The sequence below is a fragment of the Cuculus canorus genome, chromosome 5 (genome assembly GCF_017976375.1).
Source record: "Cuculus canorus isolate bCucCan1 chromosome 5, bCucCan1.pri, whole genome shotgun sequence".
NCBI classification, from domain to species: domain Eukaryota; kingdom Metazoa; phylum Chordata; class Aves; order Cuculiformes; family Cuculidae; genus Cuculus; species Cuculus canorus.
The window spans coordinates 11,710,313-11,737,645 of NC_071405.1; the positions used below are offsets into that span (position 1 = coordinate 11,710,313).

Below are 27,333 nucleotides of genomic sequence, written 5' to 3' on the forward strand. Positions count from 1 at the left end.
ATTTCCAAGGCCTTGGCAGATATTCTTTGACTCAAACTACATGGTTCCCCAGTATCTTCATCTAGGCATCTGAAATGTAACAGCACTGCAGTTTGACTCAACAATCTGAGATGTCGTGAAGGACAAGACACTGCAAAGCATTAAATAATGATATAAAGAGTGGGAAATATAATTGAGCTACATGTTATTCTAACTATCTTATTTTAAAGTGATAAAAATATATCTAAAACCTTCATGTTGGAAAATCAGGCTCAGAATGTTTAAGAAGATATAGCACAATTGTTCTCAATAAAGGCATTGGTATCTTGCCAGATGAACAAATACTGAACTTTCATTAATTTTACAGTTTTGTTAATATTGCTGCTATTAAACCTGAATGAAATGAGCAATCAAAAGAGTAGTGTTGTCCTTATCATCATCTTATTCCATGCTATAATACAAAGTCCCAGGCTCTGTCTTCATTTAACCACTATTATCCAGGCACAGTCTAAAGCTGAACTTGACTAACATTTCTAAGATAATTTGAGATGCTTCAGGCACTTTTTGCTTGAATAAAGAGCGAAGAGCATTATTACTCCTTATCTGAGGAAATCTGTTTTATCAGTGTCTTCACTGCAAAGCAATTGCATCGCGTTTTCACACACCATCTAAACAGTAACGATAAAATAAATCTTGGCATGCAGGATTTTACAGTGCTGTTTCTACTCCCTTTCACAATAAACATATTTGAAATACCTGAGTTCCTAAATTAGAGTAACGGCAGGCAGAACACTGGGTTAGCTGGTAAGAGGGGAAAAAAATTAATTTCATTTCTATCACTGCTTATTACATTTCCAGACATCGTTTAGACAGTTTTCAAATAAACTACACAGCTTTCACTTGTAATTGTAACTGAGTAGATGAAAGGAATGCTTTGCTGTATTGAAAAGCATTTGGAATGAATTTTAGTCTGGATAGCTTATATAATAGTACTAGTCTTAGTTATCCTTTGTTTCCCTTATACGGGATTGTAAAGAAATGGGAATAGTTCTAGTGACATTATCCTGAGGTCATAATATTCTTAAAGGAAATACCAAGTTTAGAGTCTTTGTTGCTTCCTTCCAAGCACAACTAAAATCGCTGAAGATTTTTTACTATGCTTTTTCCAATAACCATCTTTAAGCTCCCATAAAGTTTGTTTCACTACCAATAAATCTGTTGAATCACAAGTTTGAGCAGACTATTATGGGAGGACATACTGTACCATTTTCCCTGCTTATCTCTGGATCATCTGAGTTGACGTTTCAAAGTACTTGACCTTCTATCCATGATTACAAGACTTCACCTAAAAATACTAACAAGGAGATAGTACAGCTGTGTGAACACAGTGGACATAAGAGTGGAAAATACTAAGAGCTTGGTGTTAAGGAATGGGGAGATCGGGGATTTTCTGTTTGCATTTGGTGATTTCTTGTTTTTTGTGTTTGTTTCTTTGTTTGTTTAACTGAACCTTTATCTCTGTTCCATGAAGTCAGTTCAGAGGAGTGAACAGAAGTTTGGGCCATGCAGACTCTGAAAATTAAAACAAATATTCCTGTACAGTTGCATTGCAGTCATCTTACGAGTATGGTTAGTGACACACATAATTGAACACAAATTAACCCAAAGGCTTCAAAAACGTTTCAAAATGCACGGATCACCAATACTACTGCACATATAATTCAAGCACACAGATACTATAAGATACTATAGGTCATCACTTACTAAAAGAAATACCACACAGAATGAGTTACTTGATTTTGTAGGAAAAAGGTGCACAACCAATTTTGAAAAGTGAATACAGTCTATGACTGTCATGAAAGTATTAGCTGCATATTCCTGCAACTGAAAAGAGAAAAAACGCTATTTTCATTGCCTTAAACATTCGTAAGGCAAATATGTGTCCTTTGAGTCTTATTTTTATTTTCAGAAAGAAAAACTATATTCTACCCTGTTTGACGATACCAGCAGCTGTGTTAAAGTTCTAGTCATAAAGGGAAATTTTGTCCCTCAATTCTTAACTGACAGCATAACCAGCTGTAAACAGGTATTTGAACACTTGCATGTGAACATCAATGCAGACTTCCACACCTAACAAATAATGAAAAACATCATGTTCAAAATAAATGCAAAATGAACAGATCTCTGACACCACCCTCTTTGCTGTAATTCATTGCCTACTCTATTGTAATCGTTTGTTTTACATACAGTAGCTTTTTTTTTGTTGGGTTCCCCCTCCTCTTGGGAAACTTGCTTTCGTGAGCCTTAGACACTACTAGACAGCATGTTCAATCTGTTTTCGTACCCTGGATAGATTTGTTTTCAACAAAAAGTGTTGTTCTTAAAAGTATTTCACAGCCATCTACACATGCAGTGTAATCCCAACAACTACCTCTCAAGCATGACAGAGACATCAAGTCACCAGGTGGTTTTGGTAAAGGTATAATTTAAACCTCTTAAATTTCCATAAAATAAACCTCTTATTTGGGCTACTTATACCACACATTTTACCTCTCTTCCAAAAGTCTTCATTGGGGAAAACCCATCTGCAGTATAAATTATAAGTACTTTCAAGGCATGTAACATAGTGAAATGATCAAAAGATGTTTGCTACTGAATTTGGCACTTGGTATTTGTCAGGCAGGTGTTGTACAAATTGTGTCAATCATATTAACTGTCCCACACCACACCATACATATGTAGTCTGTACTACAATAATGAGCATTTTAAGCCTGCTGTAACTAGTATTAAACCCACTCAATTTACAAAGTAATTCTGACTTTAGAAACTGTCATGTTATTCTGAATTTGAAATTCTTCTGTATGCTTGAGTCTTTTGCTATAAACACTGAAACAAAACGCAGCAATAAATCTTCATAAAATCAGAGTCTGGAAATATGTTTTCCATCTGATTCAGAGATATTTCTGTTTATTTTATTTTTCGATTAATTAGTAAAGTCATAAATACTCACTCAACCAAAAAAGAAACCCAAAAAACCTGCTATAAAACTCAGTCTCTTACTCTTAGGTTGTTCCATGCTATAAATTTTTATGCCTGGATTAGCTAGAGAGAGTACAGGATTTTGTTAATGCAGAATGGCACTTGCTGAAAGTGTGATTATATTAATAGAAGTTCGTGTAATTCCATTTGGAAAATCGCAGTAACCAGTACTGCTCACTGAATACTGTCAACAGTTAACTGTCAAAGTTGTAATTGTTAATAGATAATAGCTACAGGTTACTTTCGGTGTAGAACTTGCTTTCTTTTCCTCTGCACAAAACTGTTCTTGGTCAGATTATTGTCACATCCTTCCTCTCAAACGTATTTACATCCTTTAACGATAATAGCAGAAATCAATATTTACACCTATTCTTAAGGGAAGCACGTACAGGTATCTGCAAGACATAATGCCAGCGAACTGTCAACAAAACCAGATGTCAAGGGATTTCTTTAATGTTTTCCATCCTATCACCGATCATATCTGGCTGCATTACATGCGCGTGTTTGGTGTCATCTGAAAACCGTTGAGGGATTTGAATTCAGTTGGGCATTGTTCTTAGCAGACCACACTTTCATCGCAGGATTTCTAGTGCTACCAACGGCATGCAGAAGGGAAGATTCAGCCTAGCAGAAGACCTTGTTCTTGGGGCACTGAGTGGTACTGGGACAGCTGCTTAGACAAGAAAACAATTGTCCTACACCTTTGCAGCTGCAGAAGAGTTGGTTCAGTGAACTTAGGCTTCAGGCGTGCAAGAAAAGAAATGTAGTGCCTTTCAAAAAATTCTCTCTCACCATTCTGCATGCTGTGAAGGAAAGCAGATCCTTTTATTGAGAAATTTTCTAAACTGTTTAAAATCTGCAAACCTTAGGTTTAAAAGGTTAACATGTGGTTTACATAATGCAGAAACTGTTAATTGTATTCAGTTCTTCCTTTCAAGAACTAAACACAGAAGAGTTTGTTTATTTTAAAGGCAGAGACAGCATTTCATCAACCGTTGACACGTTCGTATTTTGAAATATGCCATCTATCAAGCCAAGTTCAGTTACACCCCAACAAGAAATTCTCAGTTATTTCATTCTGGCATCCAGACCAGAAATAACTTGAGGAGGATGGGGTTTTAACCAGTTCCACCATTTGTTCCTTCAGGCTACTGTCACATTGACTCAGGGGCCCAGGTATGTCTGTTCAAAGCCTTTCCTGGGGTGAAGACTAAGAGCAGGGGCAACAGAGAAACTTTGGGTCAATTCTGCGGTAGCTGAGGTGACACTCAGCCAGCCTTCTGAACTCTTTGAGTCTTTTCTCAGGCCACTTCCATGTTTCTAAAGCAACACAAGAGAAAAAAACACATGAACAATCTCAGGGTAGTCCATTAAAGTAACAGTCTTCAACATTAAGTCCCATAGTCTTGAATTACTGTTTCAAAAAGCACTTAAAAAAAAAAAATGAGGTAACTAGAAATAAAATGTGATTATTCATATTATGTGTAGGAAATGCAGAATTTAAATGTATAGTTTCAAAAGTACCCATTAGCTGCCTTGTTCTTACTAGAATAAAACTAAACTTTAATTTATGATATTAAAAATAGCTAGAAATTCTTATATGACACCCAAAATATTCCTCAAAAAAAATCTAGCTTTCAATCATGAAAATCAGTCTTACACCATAAAGTTTCTTAAAATTCTTAATATATCCTCTCTATTATTTCGTGTGACCTACTTAAATAAAAAATAATTTCTTTGCAAGATATTAGTAAAATTATAGCATTGAAATCCTTATTGTTGAGGAAGGTTACTGCTTCGGAAACAATTAATGAAAATTATTTCCATATAGCAAATGGAATATTAAAAGTTACAGAACTTAACAGTGCAGAAAAATAATATGAATATGCTTTTAAAAAGATAAAGGGCAGGTTTTAAAATTGGGACTTGTTCTGAACAATAAAGCTGAGTCTTGATGCATAGGCATCCTAAAATATCATTCTTGCCACTGAGAGAAAGACATTGGAAAGACAAAAGATCACATAAAATATAAAAAACATTATTTTAAAATCAATTAACATGAAGCAGGAAGTCAATTACTTCAGTACAGAAATGGACTTTATAAAACACTCATTTGTACTCTTTAGAAACCTAACTACTTGATCCCAGACAAACTGAAGCCAAGCAGAGCACTACAGATCAGATTAAACCTGCAAAAGTGGCACGTGTTCACCAACCATAGTTGAGCTTAGCAGTGGCTTAAATTGCTGTTCATTCAAGGGATACCAGAATTTTAATGCTAAAGATGGGCTATGGAGAAGAAAGCCAATCACTTACAAAAAACCATCACAATGGCTAGGTCTATAACTAGATAACTTTTTTAGCCGTAAGAAAGAAAGTAAAAATAATCCTATTGTGTTGTGAAGAAAGGCCCAATTATGTTAATGACTTTCTAGAAAGGCCCAATTATATTCTGACTTTCTCCAAAAAAGATCTTATTGGAAAAGAAAAACTAACATAGAACCTGCTAATAAATAGGGCAAACTTTTCTATCCAAATTATCATTATTCCAGTTCTGTTCTGTTTCACCTTCAAAACAAAAGATAAAAAAATTTCAGCTGAGAGAGCTGAGGGATGTTTTTTGTTGTGTTTTGGTTTGGGTTTTTTCACTCCATATATATGGCTTGTGTATTTTATTCAAAGCTGCTATGAGAGAAATATTCAGGTTTTCAAAACTAGTATGGGTTTAAAAAAACTGTTCCTCTTTCTTCAGTCCTCATATGTGCATATGAAACCATGATTTAGCACCATTAGAGGCAAACCCGTTAAAAATAGACTAAAATAAATTTTTTAAATCATATTGAATATGTTATAGTATAAATTAAACTTATTAATACAACACAGTCAATTCTGATGGAGAATCTGCATTTCTAAGTATTACTCTCTGGTAAGAGGATGCCAGAAAAGTTCTGTGTGAGAAAGAAGTCTCTGATATAAAGAGCTGCAGGCCAAAGTGAGGTTGATGAAAAATTTAAAGTAATGATATGATCAAAGATATATGATCAAATATATTCAAATTTGATCCTGTGCTTTTTGGACCAGTGCCTTTCCAGTGTTTTAATTCCTAGCACCATTTTATTTGTCTTTGCCCATAATGTTTTTATAGGTGACCATAAGGGCCTCCAGGAAGTAACGATCAAGATGCACTGATAGCCAGCTAGACAAAACACATTATAAAATGTTTTTTCTTAATACAGGGACTGTCACTATCCGCTCAGACTACAGTCATATATATCTGGAAGTAATTGCGCAGTCAAGAACAGACATACATGCTTCAAATAAACATGCTAGCCTGGGAACAAGACTAATGTGTGGTAAAAATAATAAAATGAAGTGCTGTCATTGTAGTTGTTCAGACTCATTCATTTCTGTTGGGAATACAAATATGTGAGAGAAGAACTGAGGGGTTTTGCTCTGTGAAGTAAGTCTGTTAAAGTGGATTCAATAAAAGCCTTTCCACTTGTTAACAGGCTCCCCGTATCCCTGTTTTATTGAGAAAAGCTGAGGGAACTGGGGCAGATTAGTTTGGAGAAGACAAGGCTTGCAGGGTAGATCTCATAGTGCTCCACAACTCCCTGAAAGGTGGTTGTAGTGAGCTGAGTGTTGGTCTCTTCTCCAAAGTAACAAGCAATAGGATGAGAGGAAATTGCCTCAAATTTCACGAAGGGAAGTTTAGATCGGATATTAGGAAAATGATCTCCACTGAAAGAGTGGTAAAGCATTGGAACAGGCTGCCTGGGGAGGTGGTTGATTCACCATCTCTGGAGGTGTGTGAAAGACGTATAGATGCAGTGCTTAGGAACACGGTTTAGTGGTGGCTCTATTAGGCTGAGGGTTGCAGTCAATGATCTTAAGGGTCTTTTCCAGCCTAAACACTTCTATGGTTCTATTCTAACTAGGTGTAAGTAGCTTGATAGATTTTTTGTGCTTTCACCTTTACAAGAAAGTTTACCAGAATCCTCAAAGTACTGTGTGATTGTTGTGAAAAACACTCCAAAAGTTGAGCTTTGAAGAAGGAAATGAGCCAAAGTTAAGTCTGTAAAAACAAATAACTTCTATGCAGCAGATACGAGACACTACTTTTGCTAATATTTATACTATAAAATATTTAATGAAACAAGAAAGATCCTTCTGCAGAGCATTTAAGTGATAAAAAAGAATATTTCTCCAAAACACTAATCTTAAATTTTTAAAGAGAAGTTATTCCTATTTACTTCTCAAATATGAAAGTAGAGATAAAGCACAGGGACCAGTCTTTTGAAACGTTTTGGTGTTAAAAATACCAACATAAGAAACATCGTGAAAACAGCATAGTGCAGAGCAGTGGTCATGTCCATTTGAATAACACAGACAAAGTGATTAATTTCCTGCTATAGTCCAGAGAAGAACATGCAGATAAAGCAGCTACCAGAGCAGGTAATACCACATATACCTGCCCTATGGCTTTCCCCAAAACACTTGACAGTACAGCTACATCTTTAATTAGAAGACTGAGATTAACACAAGTTAATTAGTTTCCTAAGATCAGCACAAGTGGAAAAACCAAACCATCTAACTATTCAATTCTGATTGCATTTACCCTTTAATAGATCTTACTTTCATCTTAAAGAAGCAAGTCCTTCAGTTTATGGAACTGGAACTGTCAGATCACTTTAAACAAAGACTGGGACAGTAGTGAGAAAACGTACAAATTCGGTTGAATCTGAAAAAGGTTATTTGAAGAAGAGTTCTGATTTAATCCCTCTGGTATCAGACCCACTGTGAAGCAGGAATGTATCAAGACAAACACTAGATTCAAAATTCTATAAATGAAAACTAACCTTACCAAGATGCCATGGAACCATCCCTAAGCAAGACATTGGTATAAGACAAACGGAACATTACTCGGTAACAATTACTGTTTAACCGTCAAACTTCCTGAAGTTGTTTAAACACTTGGCTTAAGAGGATGGGGAAGAGGAAGCAGTGATTGATCCTCCAGGAAGAAATCCTACCTGGCAATTTCTGGGAGAACAGATCTGACAGGAAAAGTACAGTTTCAAGTTCTGTTTTTCCAAGGTCTGTTTGTTCTGTCATATATGCTGTAAACAAACAGTGAGCACGCATAGTTTATGAAAAGCAGTTATTACCACTAAAGAAATACCTTTGCCCTCTTTTCCATGCTATTAGGTGGTATGAAATGGGTGTTTAGCAAACAACACAAGACATGCAAAGCCCCATTACTAACACTTTAGAGTACAAAATCCAGTTGCCGTAAATGCTTTCTCTATCCTTTCTAAACTAGGAACTCAACAAGGAAGAATATTTGTCAATGGCATTTTGGTTGAATGAACATACTTTCTGCACAGCTTCTACATGCCGACGTTCTGAGCCATGTCTCTACCGGTAAATTAAACAATTGTGGGCAGAAGCATGTGATGGTCTTTGCTATGATGCAAACAGTGTGGAACATAGCAAGTTATCAGAACAGTCTCTGGCATGCTGAATGGCGGACGCTCTACTTCCAAGCAAATGCCTTTTGCATGAATCAGAAATTAACAGGGGTTAGCAATTACTAACATGAATTTCAATGGTACCATGCTATTGGCATTCTCCTAGGTTGGTCTTCTAGCACTATTCCAGGAGATACCTTAGCCCTATGAGCCCCTACACATTCTCAAGTAATAACCAAACTCATCCTTGATACGATCCTACAAAAACTCCATTCCTGGAAGCTGTAAAGAAGCCTTATTTTTCTCTGGCTTCAGAACACTGCTACTGGTTGTGAAGGAAGAACCCAGAAAAAGAGTATACCGATGTGGAGCAGAGAAAAGTCACATCAAAAGAAGTGCCTCTACCTTGTTGCCTTATGTCACAAGATCACATGTCAATTACATTTTAAATCAGTTAGACATCTCAAGTCTTTATAGTTTAGGCTGAAAATTAAAATAATTCTAATTGAAGACCATTGCAGGTCATACAGATTAAATAAGTTCAAAACAACATAGTAAACAAGTCACATTTATATATGTTTAGAGAACATATCTCTTATTGACAATGTTATACAAAGATCAAACGAAAGTGCAGCAGAGATTTAGAATTGATCCAAAAAGAGATTTTTGGCTGGAAAATAAATTTACCCTTGTAAGGATAAGTATTTTTTTGCATTCTTCATGTTAAAGAGGGTGTGTTGAACTACCAATAATATCTGTTCTCTATTCCATATTCTCTCTAAGGAGGGAGAGAATCACAACACAGGAGATAAAATATAAACATTGAGGACAAGAGCAACATTAATAGGAAAAGACATTAAAGAAATCCTTAAGTTACTGCATCCATTTGGTAGAGGTGACTTCCTTGGGCTTCCTCAAGTGGAAATTTAAGTCAAAACCCCCCAAACTAGAAGAAGGCCTTTATCCTTCAAGAAATTGAAGAAAACTAAAGCACTCCAAAGAAACCACTGAACAGCAGGGACCACTAGTGCGTCACTTAAAAAAAGACAGTTCTGACTGAGGATAACATTCTTTTTTCTCCCTGGTAGACTTGGCTTGGACATGACATAGCTAGCTAGTCCAAACTTTGCCTGCTGGAAAATGCCGTGTTTGTACTACAGATAAGCTGAGTATGAAACTTTCTGTTCCAAGATTTCAAGGAAGCAAAGGCTGAGTTTTTGTTTTTGTAACAACACTCTTTTCATATAAAGAAATGAATCAATGATACTGCAAACACTGCAATAAAATCAGGCAAAACACATTTTACCCAGTACTTATTGACCATGCCATATTTCAAGTTACACATCTTCCATAATATTAATTAAGTAGAACAGGAGTCAGAAAGGTTATTGATAAAGGAATATGCAAGATGAAAAGAAATTAGCCATGAAGCTGTACCCACGTAGATCATTTTTATATTCTGCACAAGGACTGTGTGATAAGAACAGAAGTTAAATGTCTCAGAACCACCATATTAGCAAAGTCATTCCTGGTAAGGCAAATCACAGAGGACTTCCAACATCTTAAAAAAAAAGGCCAAAAAAAAATCTACAACACAACAATTTATGACAATAGATTTCATTAGTTAAGTCATGCAATGCTTCCTCATCATCAATAGACAGTAGCTTTCTTCCACACTCTAGCTTTTGTCCTAAAGATCACACACCGAGCTACCAAATTCAGCCCAGGGAAAATTCTGAATTCTATCTGAGTAAATTTGCCCCAGCTTGATAAGAAAAAAGAAGACAAAAGACTCTTACGCTTGAAAAATATAGAGACCTCTTCTGTAACTTTACCTACAGTGCAATTGTAAGACCACTGTTTCCATGTAAATAAAAAACTGGAAACCCTAGTCTCAATACCAGTCACTTCTGACAATTTGTTTAGTAGAAATTATGCAAACAGTACTGGTTTTGTACACCATTCCAAGCACTACCAATTATCCTGCCTGCCTGACCTCAGGAAGTAAAATCATGCCAAAGGGCCTGCTGTGAGAAACCAACTTGTGATACACTAATTCCTACAGGAAGCAATCCTTGAAGACATAAAAATTAAGGAAAAGGAATTTCAGCATTTCAAGTGGTGACAGATGATTGCAAACTGAAGACAATGCCTCCACAATCACGTTCTTCCTCTTATTTATGTGAAATTAGTAACAAATGTAGAGCTTATCAGCAGCCCAGAAAAGGCATGAAAAAGGCCAAATGGGAAAGGCTTGAGAGTAAACAAGGAAATAAAAACTTAAGGTCCAGTTGTTTCCTAGCCTAAATCAGCATCAAGTCTCCCTGTTTCCGTGGAAGCTCTCTTATTTCACAGAATCACTAGGTTGGAAAAGACCTCTAGGATCATCGAGTCCAACCATTCCTATCTGCCACTAAACCATGTCCCTCAGCACCTCATCCACTCGTCCCTTAAACACCTCCAGATAAGGTGACTCAACCACCTCCCTGGGCAGCCTCTGCCAGTGCCCAACGACCCTTCCCATGAAAAATTTTTTCCTGATGTCCAGCCTTAACGTCCCCTAGTGCAGCTCGAGGCCATTCCCCTGTGTCTTGTCCCCTGACACTTAGGAGAAGAGCCCCGCTCCCTCCTCTCTACAACCTCCTTTCCGGTAGTTGTAGAGAGTAATAAGGTCTCCCCTCAGCCTCCTCTTCTCCAGGCTAAACAACCCCAGCTCTCTCAGCCGCTCCTCATAAGACTTGTTCTCCAGCCCCCTCACCAGCTTTGTTGCTCTTCTCTGTACACGCTCCAGAGCCTCAACATCCTTCTTGTGGTGAGGGGCCCAGAACTGAACACAGTATTCGAGGTGCGGTCTCACCAGTGCAGAGTACAGGGGCAGAATCACCTCCCTGGACCTGCTGGTCACACCATTTCTGATACAAGCCAAGATGCCGTTGGCCTTCTTGGCCACCTGGGCACACTGCTGGCTCATGTTCAGTCGGCTGTCAACCAGCACCCCCAGGTCCTTCTCTGGACTCAGCACTGAGCTGTGGGGGGACACCACTTGTCGGGTACTGCATGTTGAATACTGTGTCAAATTTAGTCATCATAAAAAAAAACTGTGGTCACATCTAGTGATAGTTTCCAAGTAATAGGAGAATACAGGAATAGCAATACTATCACAGCAGCCGCGGTTCATTGTACCAGGAAACCTGTGCTCACGCAGAGCCCTAGATTTCAGACTATCGTTGCAGAAGTAATAAGTCGTTCAACTTTTACCTCTCTTTTAGCTAAGCTGACTCCTGACCAAGTTGTCAACTTCTACATATCACACCAGCATTCTTCAAAAGCACAGTTAGTTACAGAAGGACATAACTTTCTAATGTAGTAAGTTTTAACATACACCATGTAAAGACTATGATGTGTGTCAAACCAGATAGTACAAAAGTAGCTTTCACAAATTAATATGGTTTAAAAAGAACCTTTAAATGTTTCATTAGTTGATACACTTAGGCCAACAGTCAAGTCTGATGATTTTTCTTGTAAGTACTAACTTCTGCCCAAGCTAAATAGATATATTAAACAGTACAAAAGCAGTAAAGGCTAAGAAATATCTTGTACATCTTAGTCACACGTTCTGTTCTTTGTACAGTGTCTGGCTCCTGCAGTAAATGCCATCTGATTGAATTTTGTGGCGCAGAAAGCCCTTTGTTTTTGCTGAACTATTGGATTTCTATTTTTTTCCCAGAGATTTGCTAACACGTACTGCAGCATTCCCACATAGCGCTTATACTTTCACAATTCTGATAGTGTGATACTAAGAAAAACTCCTCCTTAGCACAGATGCAAAGTCAAAAAATTCAAAGCCCACATTACTTGCTGTAAAAGTGTAATTGAATCCTATAAAATCTAAGATAAGATCTAGAGTGCACTGTATATCACAGAAGTGACTGATATCAAGATTTCTTGTTTAAGTAAAATCTTCAGTTGTATGTTCGATCTGCAAAAGGCTGGTAATTAAAAATATCATTTTCTTAAAAGGTGTTTTGCAAATTGTCATCCTTTTCCTATGCTAGAATTGCAAAAACATTTATGATCAAAAAAGTGTCAAGAACCACAAAAATTCAATTAACACTGCTGATATTCCTTGTTAATGGTAATTGTTAACCAGTTGTCTTCCCTGAAAACCCATTAATGACAGGTTTTCAAACAGAGAAATATTTTATACTTTTGTAAAAAATAAAAAGATACTTCGGGAGAGGTCCATACACTGTCATTAAAGGATATAATTTTCACTGTCTTCTTCTGTAAAACAAAACCTTCACAAAAGAAGTAACAAAACTCTTTGAGATGACTAAGCTTACAACTCTTCTCACTGCCCCTTGTGATTTTTAATTTTAGCTACACACACTGAAGCACTGATACCAGATTTTAGCCTAAGTATATGCTGCAAGAACATGGCCAATTCATCTTTGGAAATTCTTCGTAATTTAATCTTTTCCACATTTTGTGCAACTACTCGCATTTAAAGACTAAGTTGTGATAATTACTTATTGTGTGAATCCACATAAGATTAGACCGTCATTTTTTTCTACACTTGAAGTTTTAGGAAGGAATGATCAACAAAGGAATTTTACCATTAAGATGCAGTGTATTTGTAGTCTACCGATGCTGTGCAATTACTATCTACCAGAGAATATTTTAAGCGTTGACAGAGAATTAAGTCAATAGGACTGCAGTTTCAATTTACATGATACTGGAGACAGACACCAAGGAATGCAGACCGAGGCCTGAGGTTTCTTAAACAAGCAGCCTCAAAGCCCGTGCTGGTGCGTGCCAGTGCAGAGGGGAAAAACAAAGTACTTTATGGAGTCAAGCCACTCAGTACCTCTTTCATAGGAAAATTTAGATACATGACAGTGCCAAAGAGAAGTAAGAGCTTTAGAGAGCACTGGGCACTACGCTACAACATTAACAATGTGCTGCCCAACATGACTAAGGCCAGGCTAGATGGGGCCTTGGGCAGCCTGATTTAACGAGATGTCCCTGCCCATGGCAGGGGGGTTGGAACAAGATGGTCTTTAAGGTCCCTTCCAACCCTAACTATTCTATGATTCTATGATTCTATGACTACCCCCACAGCAGCAATTTCAGAAGTCTTCTCCCATGACATGCAAGTAGGAGATACAATTCTCCAAAGGTCAAGGAATCCAAGCAAAAATAAAAGTATCATCATAAAATGCATCAAAAGGTAATTAATAGCGTAATGGCATGAGGGAAATTATAAAATAATAGTAGGATTCCACTTTGGGAACAAAATAAACACTCAAACCCTTGACTTCATGTAAACAGTTCTTTCAAAACCTGTTTGGATTTTGTGAGAGCTGTGTGCTATAGCTTTAGGCCACAAGTGATCATAATCTTCAGTGTGAGGAACAAAAGCATGTTTGGAGTTGATTCCTAAACTGGCGAATACGTTAGAGAACAGGGGAAAGGAGTTGTCTTGTTTGCATTTGCTTGGATGGAAAATGTGCTATTGAGTGGAAAGTCAATAAATTTTACCATCTGTATCAGGTTCATTACAAGTTTTCTCAAGTTTTTATACATTATCAGAACCACATTCCTTAATATTAATTACACCTGTCATGAAAGGAAACTTCTGGTCAAAGCTCTGCTCAAGTAGCTGCTCTGACTCATAAAAAAAAAATCCCAGTTCTTTACTAATGAAAGCTGGTGTTGCAGAACAAGCCTGTAGAGCTGCCTTTCCTAATTAACTAACAAGGTGGTGTGTTCTTCCATGTGTTCAAACAACATTTTTAGGGCTTTTTCTCTTACTTTAGAAAATAAGATAAGAAAAAATTTTGCCCTGCTGCCCTGTGCAGCAGCAGAGAAATATAGTCCCAAGGCATCATTAAACTTGTGACATTATCATCAGAACTGGTTTTGGAGAACAGTTTGAACAAAAGTAACAAGCTAAGTTGGCATGTGGGGTAGCTTCATATTAATAACATCCATCTGGTTTTTAATATCCCTTATTTTTAAATATCTTCTCAAAAAGCAAGAGGGAACGTGCAGGCATATGATTATGTCTTACTTGCCATTACAAATCCTAAGCCTGGATTGCACCCATACCTTTGTTTCACTCACACATGGCATGCACAGCAGCGAACAAAGGAGTGCCGACAGTGCCAAGTAGTTGCCTTCCCAATCTGTTCTCCAAGTAGTCAAAGTATGTATATATGCACTGTAAGATGTCCAAAGTTATAACAAGATCTCAAATCACCACATAAAATGCTTCAAAAAGCACATTGCCACAAGCTTGGCGCATCCAAGAGATTCCTTGGTTCTCTCCCTCATCTTTGCCAGAAAAATAGCTAAACTGTTTTTTCATTCTAAGCCCTTAGTTACAAATTCATTTCTGCAGAGCTATCAGCAAGCATTACTGCAAATGAATCAATTTGCATTTCAATAAAAAGCCCCATAAAGTAAAAATCTCTCTTTCAAACTACTTCAACCGTTCCTTTGCAATAACTAAAGTTGCTTTATGATTTTTTTAAAAGACCGATTAATACATGAAATACAGCAATATAAGTAAATGACCACTTCACTGCACCAGAATCTTTCTCCAATTAAGAAGAAATGGTGGAATTGTCTTTGTACACATCCCCACTTCCTCCAAATGACTTCTCACAGAAGTTTCAATATAAGATTTAGACAATTTCTATATTCACATATGAAATTCTCTGGTGATACTCTACAAGACTAAAATTTTTGTGTGGGTGCATTACAAGTTTGGGGTAAATCATTCTGTTGAAGCAAACAGGTGTAATTCTGAGGATGAATGGCTGTTTTCAGCTTTACAGCAGCAGAAAACCTTGCCGTTACTGTGCCTACTTTTAAAATTAGAAAGATAAAAGATAAAATGCCTATCACTTGGGAAAGAAAATGACACAAAGTCCAATACCAGTCTTTCTCTTTGGATCTAACAGAGCATACCCTTCTTCCATTTATATTTTTGTCATTTTATGAAAAGAGATAACTGATATCTTAAAAATATCATTCCTGTCTAGAAGTAGAAATTTAGTAAGCTTTATAAATCTTTCCAAAGTAATAATGTAATTGGTTGGGGGCAGAAAAATACATTCACTATTTATTTACTTAAAAATCCACAAGACGCTCTATAAAGTTTGTCTCACCAGCTCCTTTATGGCCTTGGGTATGTCAGACAGGACCTGTTTTCCCAGAAATGCTAAATGGACCCATAGCTGTGCAAATGAGAAGGAGCTTTAGTATTTGATTGTTTTAAATTGGGACTCCTCAGTCTCCTCACATCTAAGAGAAGCCAAAGTACTGTAAGTACCTCAAAGTTAAACAATCGGTTTTAAGACAGGAACTGATGATCACAGTTTAAATTGTGTGGTATACTTCGAAAAAGTTGTCACTCCAACACTGAGAGATATAAAGCAACGAGTGAGAAAATAGATGCTAAAAAAAAACCCCCAAAACACGCAGTGCAAAGTGAAAAGTCACAAGTGAAACAAAACTGAATCCAGAATGTTGATGGACAGATGAGAAAAGTTACCTTTGTGCAAAGGTCAGGGAAAAAGTTAGCAATTTGAGCAGCAAAGATGACAGTTTTAATTGCTCCATATTAAGTACATCAAAAGGAAGAGGAGAATATGTTTTAGTTATGAAGAAGAAAGAGTAACAGATCTTGTGAAAATCTGAAATATGAGGTATATAAAGAAAGGAATCAACATTGCTGCCACAATGTAAATACAAGATAAGTCAGATTCCTAGTGTTAGATATGAAGGTTTTCAGTGTAAAACATGGGATGACTAGTTCCACAGGGTCTTTTTGGGGGATGGGGGAACTTCTGTCTCAAGTGACAGAACTCAAGACTTATTTTCCTCAAGGTGAGTGTCTTACTTCCTGCAGGACTTCAGTGCTGCTTAGTAAGATCAAATGATAGGATATCCTTGAAAAGGCACTGGAAACATGGCCAACAAGATTCTTCCCTGTTCTCCTTTCCTCTGAAAGAGCAAATGCTGATTACTGACAGAAACAGGATACCAAAACAAGGTAGATTTCAATCTGAGTCAGTAAGGGCATTTCTGTAAGTCCTATGGAGAGAAAAGCATAACAGTTCCTTCCCAGAGTTACCAAATCTTCTATGCTTTGCTTTGCTGGGAAAAGCAAAGATGACCAGAGGGAAAGCATATGGAGATCAAAATTATAACATTGGAAAACAAGTTTTTTTCTAAAAAAAACCCCAGATATTGCATTTATTTTTACTGTAACTGAGACTATTTAGAGAAAGAGTAGAACATGCCAAAAATGCACTGTATTAAACTTGGCCAATTTTGAGGATGACAACACGTCTATAAATGGGACACCTATTTGTACTTCTTTGGAGGGCCCTTGATATTTCCTTCCCGAGGTAAGTGAACAAGCTCAGCATATCCTGTGTGGAAAGTGTGTACAAAACTGTTCTTCCAGAAATTAAGAAAAAAGTTATAAACAACCCCCTCAGTTTGTTACATAAATTAGTCAGAGAACAAAGCCAAGTCCCTCTCAAGAAGAATAAGATGTCAACATTTGGAATAAACTTCATTCAACTTAATTTGTTTGTCCTTGAATTCTGAAGATGTATTTTCTCCCTGGGTGTTTATAAACAAAAATAAAAAGGTTACATAAATATATTGGGACCCAGAGTTCCCTATTCCTCAATGACTCAACCTTTTGTCATTTTTTTTGACAGAAAGAAAAAAAAATATATCGGTGCTACCCAAAATACATTTACTATTTTTACTATTGCTTTATATCTAATTTAACATTAAATTTAGTCAATAGAAGTGAGCAGCAACAATTGACACTTCATACCGCGCATTCCACAGAACCACAATCATCAGCCAACTCAAGTGTCGTAGCAAAACCAGGCTCCTCTTTTCACAGTCCTTTGTTTTCTCAGAGACAACTTTCAGAGTGCATGCATTTTTCAGAACAGTCATTTTGGAAAACACACAGATGAATATAATTATACCCTTGGGTTGACGCACATCAGCAGTTTGCCCTCTGAAAGGCTGGTCATAATCCAGTCTTTAGTCTGTCATACTGCCATTCAGTAAAAAAAAAGCCGATTTGGCAAGACCTACAGGGTAAGATCTTATTTTTCATTAGGTTTTGCCTCTTCAAATCTGTACTAACAGAGCTTGCCTTAGTGAGGTTCCTGGAAGAGAAATCGTGCAGACCTTTTGCGTCTCATCCTTTGGCAAAATATAATCAGACAGCAGGAATCTGGAAGATAAATCTAAGACACAGCAACATGAGATTTTGATGGTGGTTCACTTAAATAATTCATTAGTTTCCTTGGTCAGGTTCAGCAGAAAGCAGTTGGAGTGAAGGAAAGACTGAGTAGATGAATACCCCTACAAGAGTGTTTTTCTTAAATATTTTATGATCTTTTCTTGCAGAATTGAAAACTGTTGAATGGAAAGAGACGTGGGAACAGCTCTGGGCTGTCAAAATCAAAACATTTGTAATATAAAAGGCAAAGACGTACCAAGATGAGATAAGAAAAACCTTGCAGTATAGACCAACTCGAGTTAGTCTCTTCAAGGACTTGTATTATTTAGCCCTTTCTCAACGCCTAGGTAGAGAAAGCAGAAATCAGTTTTCATCTCTTATTCACAGTCTCAGTGCCATGCACAGTATGCTAACTGCCAGCAGACTTTGTATCCATAATAACTAACAATGAATTGACCTGTTCTTCTTTATCCTGCAAGGAAAAGAATGAGAGAGAACAAAGAAGTTGAGGAAAACAGTATTTAAAGCAACTACCAGAAGAAAACCTTACTGATAAATGTAAGAAAGAGGATTTTCTTTCCAAAAGTAAGTACAAGAAAGTTCTCTCTTTCAAAACATGCAAAATAAAGGCACTCTAGAAATGAGATGGTACTTTAGGATTCATGTAAGACTGATATCTTCAACACACATCTTTCTGTTTCTCCAAACCAAGTTTGCAAAATATATTTTACTACCATTCTTGCTAGTAACACTCTGGAATAATTTATATTAGTGCTGACTACAACATAAATTTTCATAAAGCACACTGCATAACAGAGCAAAACAGAAGCACAGCAACAAAATAAGGGAGGCTATTGATTACTTAAAAGATTTATGATACGTGATGTAATTTAGGATGCTGTTTTAAAGCGTTATCTCTTTCATTTTGATACAGAAAAGAACATATGTAATTTAAAAATAGTCACCTTAAATGTTCTATGAAAGCATTAAACCAGAAACCTAAGGCTAATTCTTGTCATTAAACAGCCAGAAAGTGTGGTATAAATGCACTGGCTCAAAAGATTGATGCGTTTGGATCTAACCCTCTCACACAAAGGTAAGAGCAAAAATGTGCTGAAGATATAAATAATTACTAATACTTTTATATATATGAATACATTCTTTCTAAAGATACCATCTCATTTTTTTTATTTTAGCAGCAAACCAGCACATTTCAGGATTGAGATTAATAAGCATCCAAATTCTTTCTCACCATGTGCTTTTCAAAAAACACACTTGTCTCTTCCAGCACCACTCAAAACTTTCTATTTATAACATTCAGCTGCCTGCACAGATAACTGTATAATTCTCTCTCTCCCATGATCTCCCTTCTAAATATTACTAAACTTGTGTTTTGAAGAAGCTTTTTTTTTTTTTTTTTTTAAATTCAGATTACTTTAGGTCATGCTACAATACTAATATTACAAAGGTCTAGAAAATCTGCTAGTTTGGGGGCATTTATGGTGGTGTAAGAGAAACCCAAATATAGGTTGTTTTATTAATACAAAAGAGAGAAACAATCATAAGCAATACCTTATAGACCATGTACTAAATGATAGAATTTATTTTCTCTTTGCATACTGTCTAGATATAGCCTATAGGAATATCTGTGTTCAAACATGGAATACAAGTGTATTCTGCATCAACAGAGTAGAGTCCTTCTTTACTTACTATCAAAGTAATTGATACTTGGCCATTAGTCCACTTTACTTATAGTATTTATGACCTTCAGACTTGTTCTTCTAAACGATGTTGCTACATAACAGCATAGTTTTGAGAAACTTTAAATACCTCAGTGACCTCCCCATCCATACTTAGCCCTCTTGCATCTTATAATATACTGGAGACCTATGGGGTTATTATTCAAGGAGAAAACGCTTAAGCATACAGACTCATTTTTAATGACTAAAATACAAAGTGTTTTACTACAGGTGTAGGATATACTGTGCTATAGGAAAGCAATTCAGATTTGATTCTCCTCCCATTTTTTGACCTTTGTTACACAGTCTGCACTGATCTGTTCTGTAAGTATTTAACTTCACCTTTCAAATCTAGGAAAGTTTTAGTAATATGTGCAAGGGCAGCATATTCTTTGTGTTGACATCCTTCGTCTATTGCTACTGAGGGAATCTAATAAATAGAATCCCCGATTATAAATCATTAGTGTCTTTACTCAGAGTCTGTTGACCTATCCCCCTCTCTAAAGTAAATAGCTCATTAGAGGAAGGAAGAGCACAGAAGAGAAATAATACCCCTGGGAAAAATTAGGTTTCTATATCCAGCTTAGTTTCCATTTATTGTAGCCATGTGAGGGTAGAAGTCATAACTGCCAGGGGCAGAGGTGAATGCCTCAGGCCGTTAGGCCTCTCTGTGGACACTGGATTATTCATTAGCTACAGGCTTATTTTGCAGATTATTAATGAAATTTTGGTACAGTGGGTAACACCAAGGGGAGAGATCTTCCAGTTGTTGCTCATAGCACATCTTTAGGCTGAACAGCAAAAAAGTCTTACTCCTGCTAGTGCCAAGTCTCAACTTGACTGAAGACATACTACATAACATTGAGTCCCAGCCTCCACACACGTGAGCAAATATACTTTCTCCCCCTTTCCCTCCACCTGCTATCACCATGCAAGATGCTATCTTCATTTTCAAAACTGGCAGCAATTAACTTACAGCAATTTAAACATTGCAAAATTCTGCCTCCAAGGTAAAGTTAGAATTAAAAATAATGTTATCTCTCAAAAATAATGAAATATATTCTTCTGCATTGAGGTTACGAGACTCCTAGTAATTTACATCTCTGCTCTCCTACTGAATGAATCATATTTTTTTGGTGGCTTTCAGCTAAATATTTGCTTGATGTGGCATAACAATTAGGATTGCTTTTGAATATTGACTTTCCTGACAGGAATATTTCAGTTGCTTCTTGAAATGACAGAAAAATGCATTATTTGGCCTTTGGCTTTACAATAAAAAACAGAAGAGAGAAGTAGAAAAACAGCACCTAATCTTTGAGCAAATATTACTTTGTTAGATTTGTTCACATCAAGTAAACACATTGTTTCAAAATTTAGGTTAGCGTAGGTGTTTCATGTCCTGATTCTGCCTTGTGCTGATGCATTACATCATATTTGTTCAGGTAGCAAATGAGGACAAGCTTGGCTCATTTTTTCTTCTCAATCCCCACACATTCGGACATCTAGAAAGGGACTTCATTCTGTGTTGGTGACAATCAAGCCGCCCCCTTTGCTCTTCTAACTCCTAAAGGCTCTTCTACCCATCAAGCTCTGCTATATCAGAAAAATACAGTTACCTTTCTGTATGCGCACTAACTACTGATGGTCTTGAACTCAAAATATTAGACACTTGAAAGTTTTTACACAGTTACATAATCTTTACCTAATAACTCCCATTTTCACTCCCTGATCATTCTGTTATCCTGTGCTTATGCAGCGTGGATTAAAGCACTTCGCAAAAATGTCTCCTTACTTAACACTTTAATTGCTACAAGTTCAATACTTCATTTTATTCCTATTGTACCCTCACACAGTGTATGGGTGATCTCCAATACATAAATAGAACAGAAAAAAAATAACTTCTGACACATAGCAAGTTTATATTCTCTGGAAAATCACTTTCACATCCCTTCTTCTAAAAATCTCATCAGTAAAAGAGCCACAGGAGAGGCAGAAAAAACCAGAACTGTTTCTCTAGCCTTGTACCATTCTACGGAGGGTCGGGGTCAAACCTGTGTGATTTAGTGTATGTCTCATTTCAAGATAGTGTGATTGTTGTGTTCTGACCCCACCACTATCAGTTACACTACTAAGACATTGTTTACGGCTCATGCTTTTTTAAAAAAAATATACATAAAGAGTTTTCTTTGTTTTTGATCAAGTTATTTGGACAAAACCATCTCTAGGAGCACATTAGACCATTTATGTGGAGAAATGTTTTTGAATGTTTTTCTTACAGTTGTAAAACAAAGATTAGAAGATAAAGGCCATTACTGTAGGTTGAATACTTCCAGTCATTTCCAGGCTTGCAAGAGGCGAAGCAGAGCAACATCTATCAGCAATAATAAGGTTTAAATCTGCACAAATATTTACAGCTGGAATATTGAGATTAACTTCACTTCCTATGAGAAGTCTGAACTTAAAATACACCAGGCCCTGGCAGAAATTCTGCCCTGGCAAATATAGAAGAGATATGGTCCTATATTTTTATGTCATGAAAACAGCTTTCTGCTGCCCATTGGTAAAGAAGAATTGGAGTAGCTATGACACTGGCATTCATGTTATCATTTAAAAATTCTTTGTGGGATAAGAAGCGTATAAATCAAAGTAAGCTTTATTTTCTTAAAGATACTTTGGCATCCATAAAACTCCGTTAACTCCACATTGTCTGCTGTGTCTTGGAATATTACTGCTCTATTCACTTTCTTTCAGAGTCCAGGTAACTCAGGTGCCGTGGAAACCAACATTGCTCGTTGTTCTGCTTGTGAAGCATTTGTCACCTGAGCTTGGTCACCCATTTCAGAATTTGGTCTTTTGAAACAATGTCTCAGTATTACACTGCAACAGAAACTCCCAAAGATTCCAATGATGCTCCGCATGAAAAAAAAACTCTATTCTATAACAAAACATTAATTGAACAGTACTTTTTTTCTTAGTCTAGAGTTATCACTATCTGCAGCATAATCTCCCGTGACAGCAGATCCCAAATACACCTCAGAATTGAAAAATGATGTGAGATATGCAGACAGTGAAGCTTATTTATAATATTATTTAAGAAGAGAGATGAAGGCAAGTCATTCATATCCCATTGCAATGGGTTTGGTTAAAGTAGGTACAAAAAAATGTGGTTAATATTTTCCTATCTCAGTGACTCTGATGAAGACATCAGGTCTTCTAATAACATTCCCACTGTCCATTCCAAGAACATCAGACTGAATTTCAGGATACCATTTTACTTTGTTGGAGCATTTACTTTTCTTTATTTGCACTGTTAGGCATTATGTTTAAAATTAAAACAAGAAAAGTTTAAGTGACAATCTCTCTATATTGAATTACCTGCTTTACATACAAAATATCATAGTACAAGCACAGTATAATAAATTTTAAACATTAACCCTCTCACAATGCACCTAAATAGATGGATAGCAGACTGAAGAAAAAAAAAAAGACTTGTTCTTCCTTGCTGCTCTTTTGTAGGTTCACACTAAGTATTTGTGTTTTCATAGTTTATGTACCTTAACTACCATTTATTGTAATTTGAGAGATTTAGAGAAGAGTTCTTGAAATACCTTTTAAAAACACTGAAAACCTAAAAAAGCATTAAGCTTAAGATTAAGATTCCCAAGGCTGCAACTGTGGAGAGTGGAATTCTGTGAGGCAGAGGAGTCAACACCAGCAAACATCAAAGCAGCAATTCTGATGTAGGATGTTGATTTCGTGGAAGGTTTATTATTGCTATCTGAAAAAAGAATCCACACTTAAATGCCAAGAGTGAAACTACTGGATGAGGGGAAGGCTATGGATGTAGTCTTCTTGGACTTCAGTAAAGCCTTTGACACAGTTTCTCATAGCATTCTGCTTCAGAAACTGTCAACCTCTGGTCTGGGCAGGCGCACACTCTCCTGGGTTGAAAACTGGTTGGATGGCCGGGCCCAGAGAGTGGTGGTAAATGGAGTTAACTCCAGCTGGAGGCCAGTCACAAGTGGGGTTCCCCAGGGCTCAGTACTGGGTCCAGCTCTGTTCAATGTCTTTATCAATGACCTGGATGAAGGCATTGAGTGCACCCTCAGCAAGTTTGCAGATGACACTAAGCTGGGAGGAAGTGTCGATCTGCTGGAGGGTAGGGAGGCTCTGCAAAGGGATCTGAACAGGCTGGACCGCTGGGCCGAGACCAATGGGATGAGGTTTAACAAGACCAAATGCCGGGTCCTGCACTTGGGGCACAACAACCCTATGCAGCGCTACAGACTGGGGGAAGAGTGGCTGGAGAGCTGCCTAGAGGAGAAGGACCTGGGGGTAATGGTTGACAGCCGACTGAACATGAGCCAGCAGTGTGCCCAGGTGGCCAAGAAGGCCAACGGCATCTTGGCTTGTATCAGAAATGGGGTCACCAGCAGGTCCAGGGAGGTTATTCTCCCTCTGTACTCAGCACTGGTGAGACCGCACCTCGAGTACTGTGTTCAGTTCTGGGTCCCTCACCACAAGAAGGATGTTGAGGCTCTGGAGCATGTCCAGAGAAGAGCAACAAAGCTGGTGAGGGGGCTGGAGAACAAGTCTTATGAGGAGCGGCTGGGAGAGCTGGGGTTGTTTAGCCTGGAGAAGAGGAGGCTGAGGAGAGACCTTATTGCTCTCTACAACTACCTGAAAGGAGATTGTGGAGAGGAGGGAGGCTGGGCTCTTCTGCCAAGTGACAGGAGACAGAACAATGGGGAATGGCCTGAAGCTCCGCCAGGGGAGGTTCAGGCTGGACATCAGGAAAAAATTTTTCATGGAAAGGGTCATTGGGCACTGGCAGAGGCTGCCCAGGGAGATGGTTGAGTCACCACCCCTAGAGGTGTTTCAGGGATGGGTGGATGAGGTGCTGGGGGCATGGTTTAGGGAATGTTAGGAATGGTTGGACTCAATGTCCAGTGGGTCCTTTCCAACCTTGTGATTCTATGATTCAGTTACTTCCCATAGCTTGAAGTTTTCATTTGGTATATGAAACATCATTGGCGGAAAACAGTCTACTCATGAAGAAATATATGTTACTATAGTATAAGCAAAAGCTGTTCATTTTTCTCAATAGCCATGGCTGAACAAGTAGAAATTCCTTTTAGGAAGTGACATGTGGAAGTCAAATAGGACTTGTTTATGCTCTTCTGTTCAGACTTCAATCAACCCAACACTGGAAGCTACAAAGGGCTTGCTTACTTTAAACACTGGTAAAATAAGTACCTGTGAAAATTTTAGAGGGCAAAAGATGAGTTTGCATTAGCAAAAGTCATCATGCATAAAACCTCACAATACTAAGACAATATATCAACCTTTTTCTCCCATGACGCAAAAACACGAAACAAGAAATATTCGCACTCTTACAAGACATTTATCAAAGATGCTTGCTAGCACTATTCCTGCTTTAGTAATGGGAAACAAAGTTTGCAACAAGTAGTTGCAAGATCTAACTGTTCTAAATAGAAAAAAAATATTTTTCCAAATAAGAGAAATCCAACAAGGTGATTTGGCTTTTTAATCTCTTTCCTGCAGAACTCTGAGTGGTATTGTTCCACAAATAAAATACTGCTCATGCTGAAGGTTCATTTTATTCTTGATTGACTGGGTAGGCTAGAAAAGATTTTGATATTTAGAGAACCTGGCAAAGCATATCAGCTAGCAGAAGCGTAAACCCTTCAGTGGCATTTCTTCAGAGTAGGAAAGGTAATTTTGATGTTATGTTATAGCAACTCAGGGGAACAGACAGGTACTTGATTCCTGACCTTACTAAAACCTGCTAATGTACAAGGCAAACTTTCAAAAGTGCTTTTACCGAGAAAAATCTATTTTACGATATTTAGTGAATACTTTAAAGGAAGTAAAATTAGAAAAACTCTATTAGAGAAAACACAAGTTGTCTGGTTTTCTTGCAAAAGAATAGGTAACATGGTGTCCCAAGTAACTGAATTTCTAAGTAAAAATGTCTTCTAAAATTTTTTATGGAGTTTTAAAAAGAAAACCAAAGTTTTGAAAAGAAAACCAAAGTTTTATTTACATGTTCATCTATCTTAGCCAAGAAAAAGCTGCAGTCTTCCACTGCAGGTTGGTTGCCCTGTCACAGGATAAAGTGCAACATTCAGACATTCGCCATATCTCTTGTTTGTATTTTGTTCACTAGCAACAAACCAAATTATCCCTTGGGAGTCATGCAAGCCAAAATACATATGTAGTCCACAAAAATCAGAGCAGTCAACCCTAAAAGGTGTTGTAAATAGATGTAATCACCATCCAACACCTTAGATGGCTTTAGGGTATAACTGAGATACCATTGATTAACTGCAGATGCTTCCCAAATCCATGTCAGTCACACTCTATTTTTCATGACTATGAATTTTCATAGATGTTTCATGATATTTAATTGACGTTTTTGGGGACCTATCCTAGACACATGGAGCAACAGTCACAAAATAAAATGAGCCACACTGATCATGAAAAAACCCACCCCACCAACCTTAGAGCATATGCAGTTCCTTCTTTACAAGCCCTGATGTGATAAAAAATACCAGATGAAAGTGGAAAAGACTACACAGTGATAGACACCACACATGATATACAGCCCTTGCATAGTCTAATATTGAGAGCAGCTGCTGAACTGCTCTGACTTGCACAAAAACTGTGTCATCTGCTACAGAAAGCTCCCCTTTCAGGTAACACAAAGGTAACAGCCTCTTAGTGTCATCTTCCAGCAATATCATACGTGCAAGAGTGTTCAGGAGGCAGTGACTTTTTTAAAGAGACACATGTTCTACCCTTTACCTAAAGAAAAACTACTTCATATATTTCATGCATGTGACAGCAACAAATCCTGTATTTTCCTTATTGAGTCTCACAATTTCCTTGCAACATGTTACATGGTAAATAGACACAGATTTGTGGAAATAGCTTATATAAGTGAATGCTTACCAGCTGGTGCCGAACGTGAACAGTGAAGCTGAAGACCGTGATGATCAGCAGAGGATTCACTGAATTTTCCTTCCTTAAAAACTGACTCGGAATCATTTTTGCTCTCAGCTCTATCTGATGAAAGCTTATCCAGTTCAATTACCACAGCTGACATTGTAAGAAGGTCTCAGTGTAACTCAAAATGAAAACAAAGCTGAACTAAAGAAGCCACTTTAAGTTCAGCTTTCCCAAACTTGACAAAAATAATCATAAAGAAAAAAAGTTTCCCTGAACTATAATAGTGCAAAAAGTTTAAGTCAACGACTGGGAGACTGTATTTTCACAAAGCTGTTCTTCCAGATCTGCAGCATTTGCTAAATATTTGCTTTTCTATAAGAAACTAGTACTTTAAAAGGTTCTGTTTTGTGGTGACAACAGTATAGCATTTCTATGCAGCTGCTACAAAATTAACAAGAGTAACTGGAGACATCTGTATGTCTGCTAACTCGTGGGCTTACTAACTTTGTTTAAAGAGTCTAATTCACATTTTGTTACCCACTGGTCCCACTGGGAGGGGCTAAGCAATACCAATGGAAACAAGTGCATCCTGCACACCAGCCTGGCAGCTGCACCGGGGAAGTTGCTGGTCCCACAGTTCTGTTTCCTTGGTAAACACTCAGGTCTTTGTCTGGGATGTGTGCAGCAAGATAAATGATTGCAGGCTACACCGTTCCTTCAAAACCAGGAAAATAAATAAACGAAGAACCCTTTCTTAGACTCTTGAGTCTAAAAAGTTTCTTCCTAGGGAAAACAGTGCTAGTTACACTAAGGAAAAAGTGGTTTAATATTTGAAATGTTGTTTTTT

General features: G+C 37.3%; 1 protein-coding gene across 1 annotated transcript in view; it reads right to left on the reverse strand.

Annotated features, from left to right (window-relative positions):
* ANO3 (anoctamin 3) overlaps positions 1-26,733 on the reverse strand; it is a 191,336-nt gene extending 164,603 nt beyond the window's left edge. Inside the window, exon 1 of the mRNA XM_054067763.1 lies at positions 26,490-26,733. Coding sequence (XP_053923738.1) covers positions 26,490-26,643 — 154 coding nt within the window. The 5' untranslated portion in view covers positions 26,644-26,733. The remainder of the gene's footprint in view (positions 1-26,489) is intronic.
* Positions 26,734-27,333: the final 600 nt, after the last annotated feature.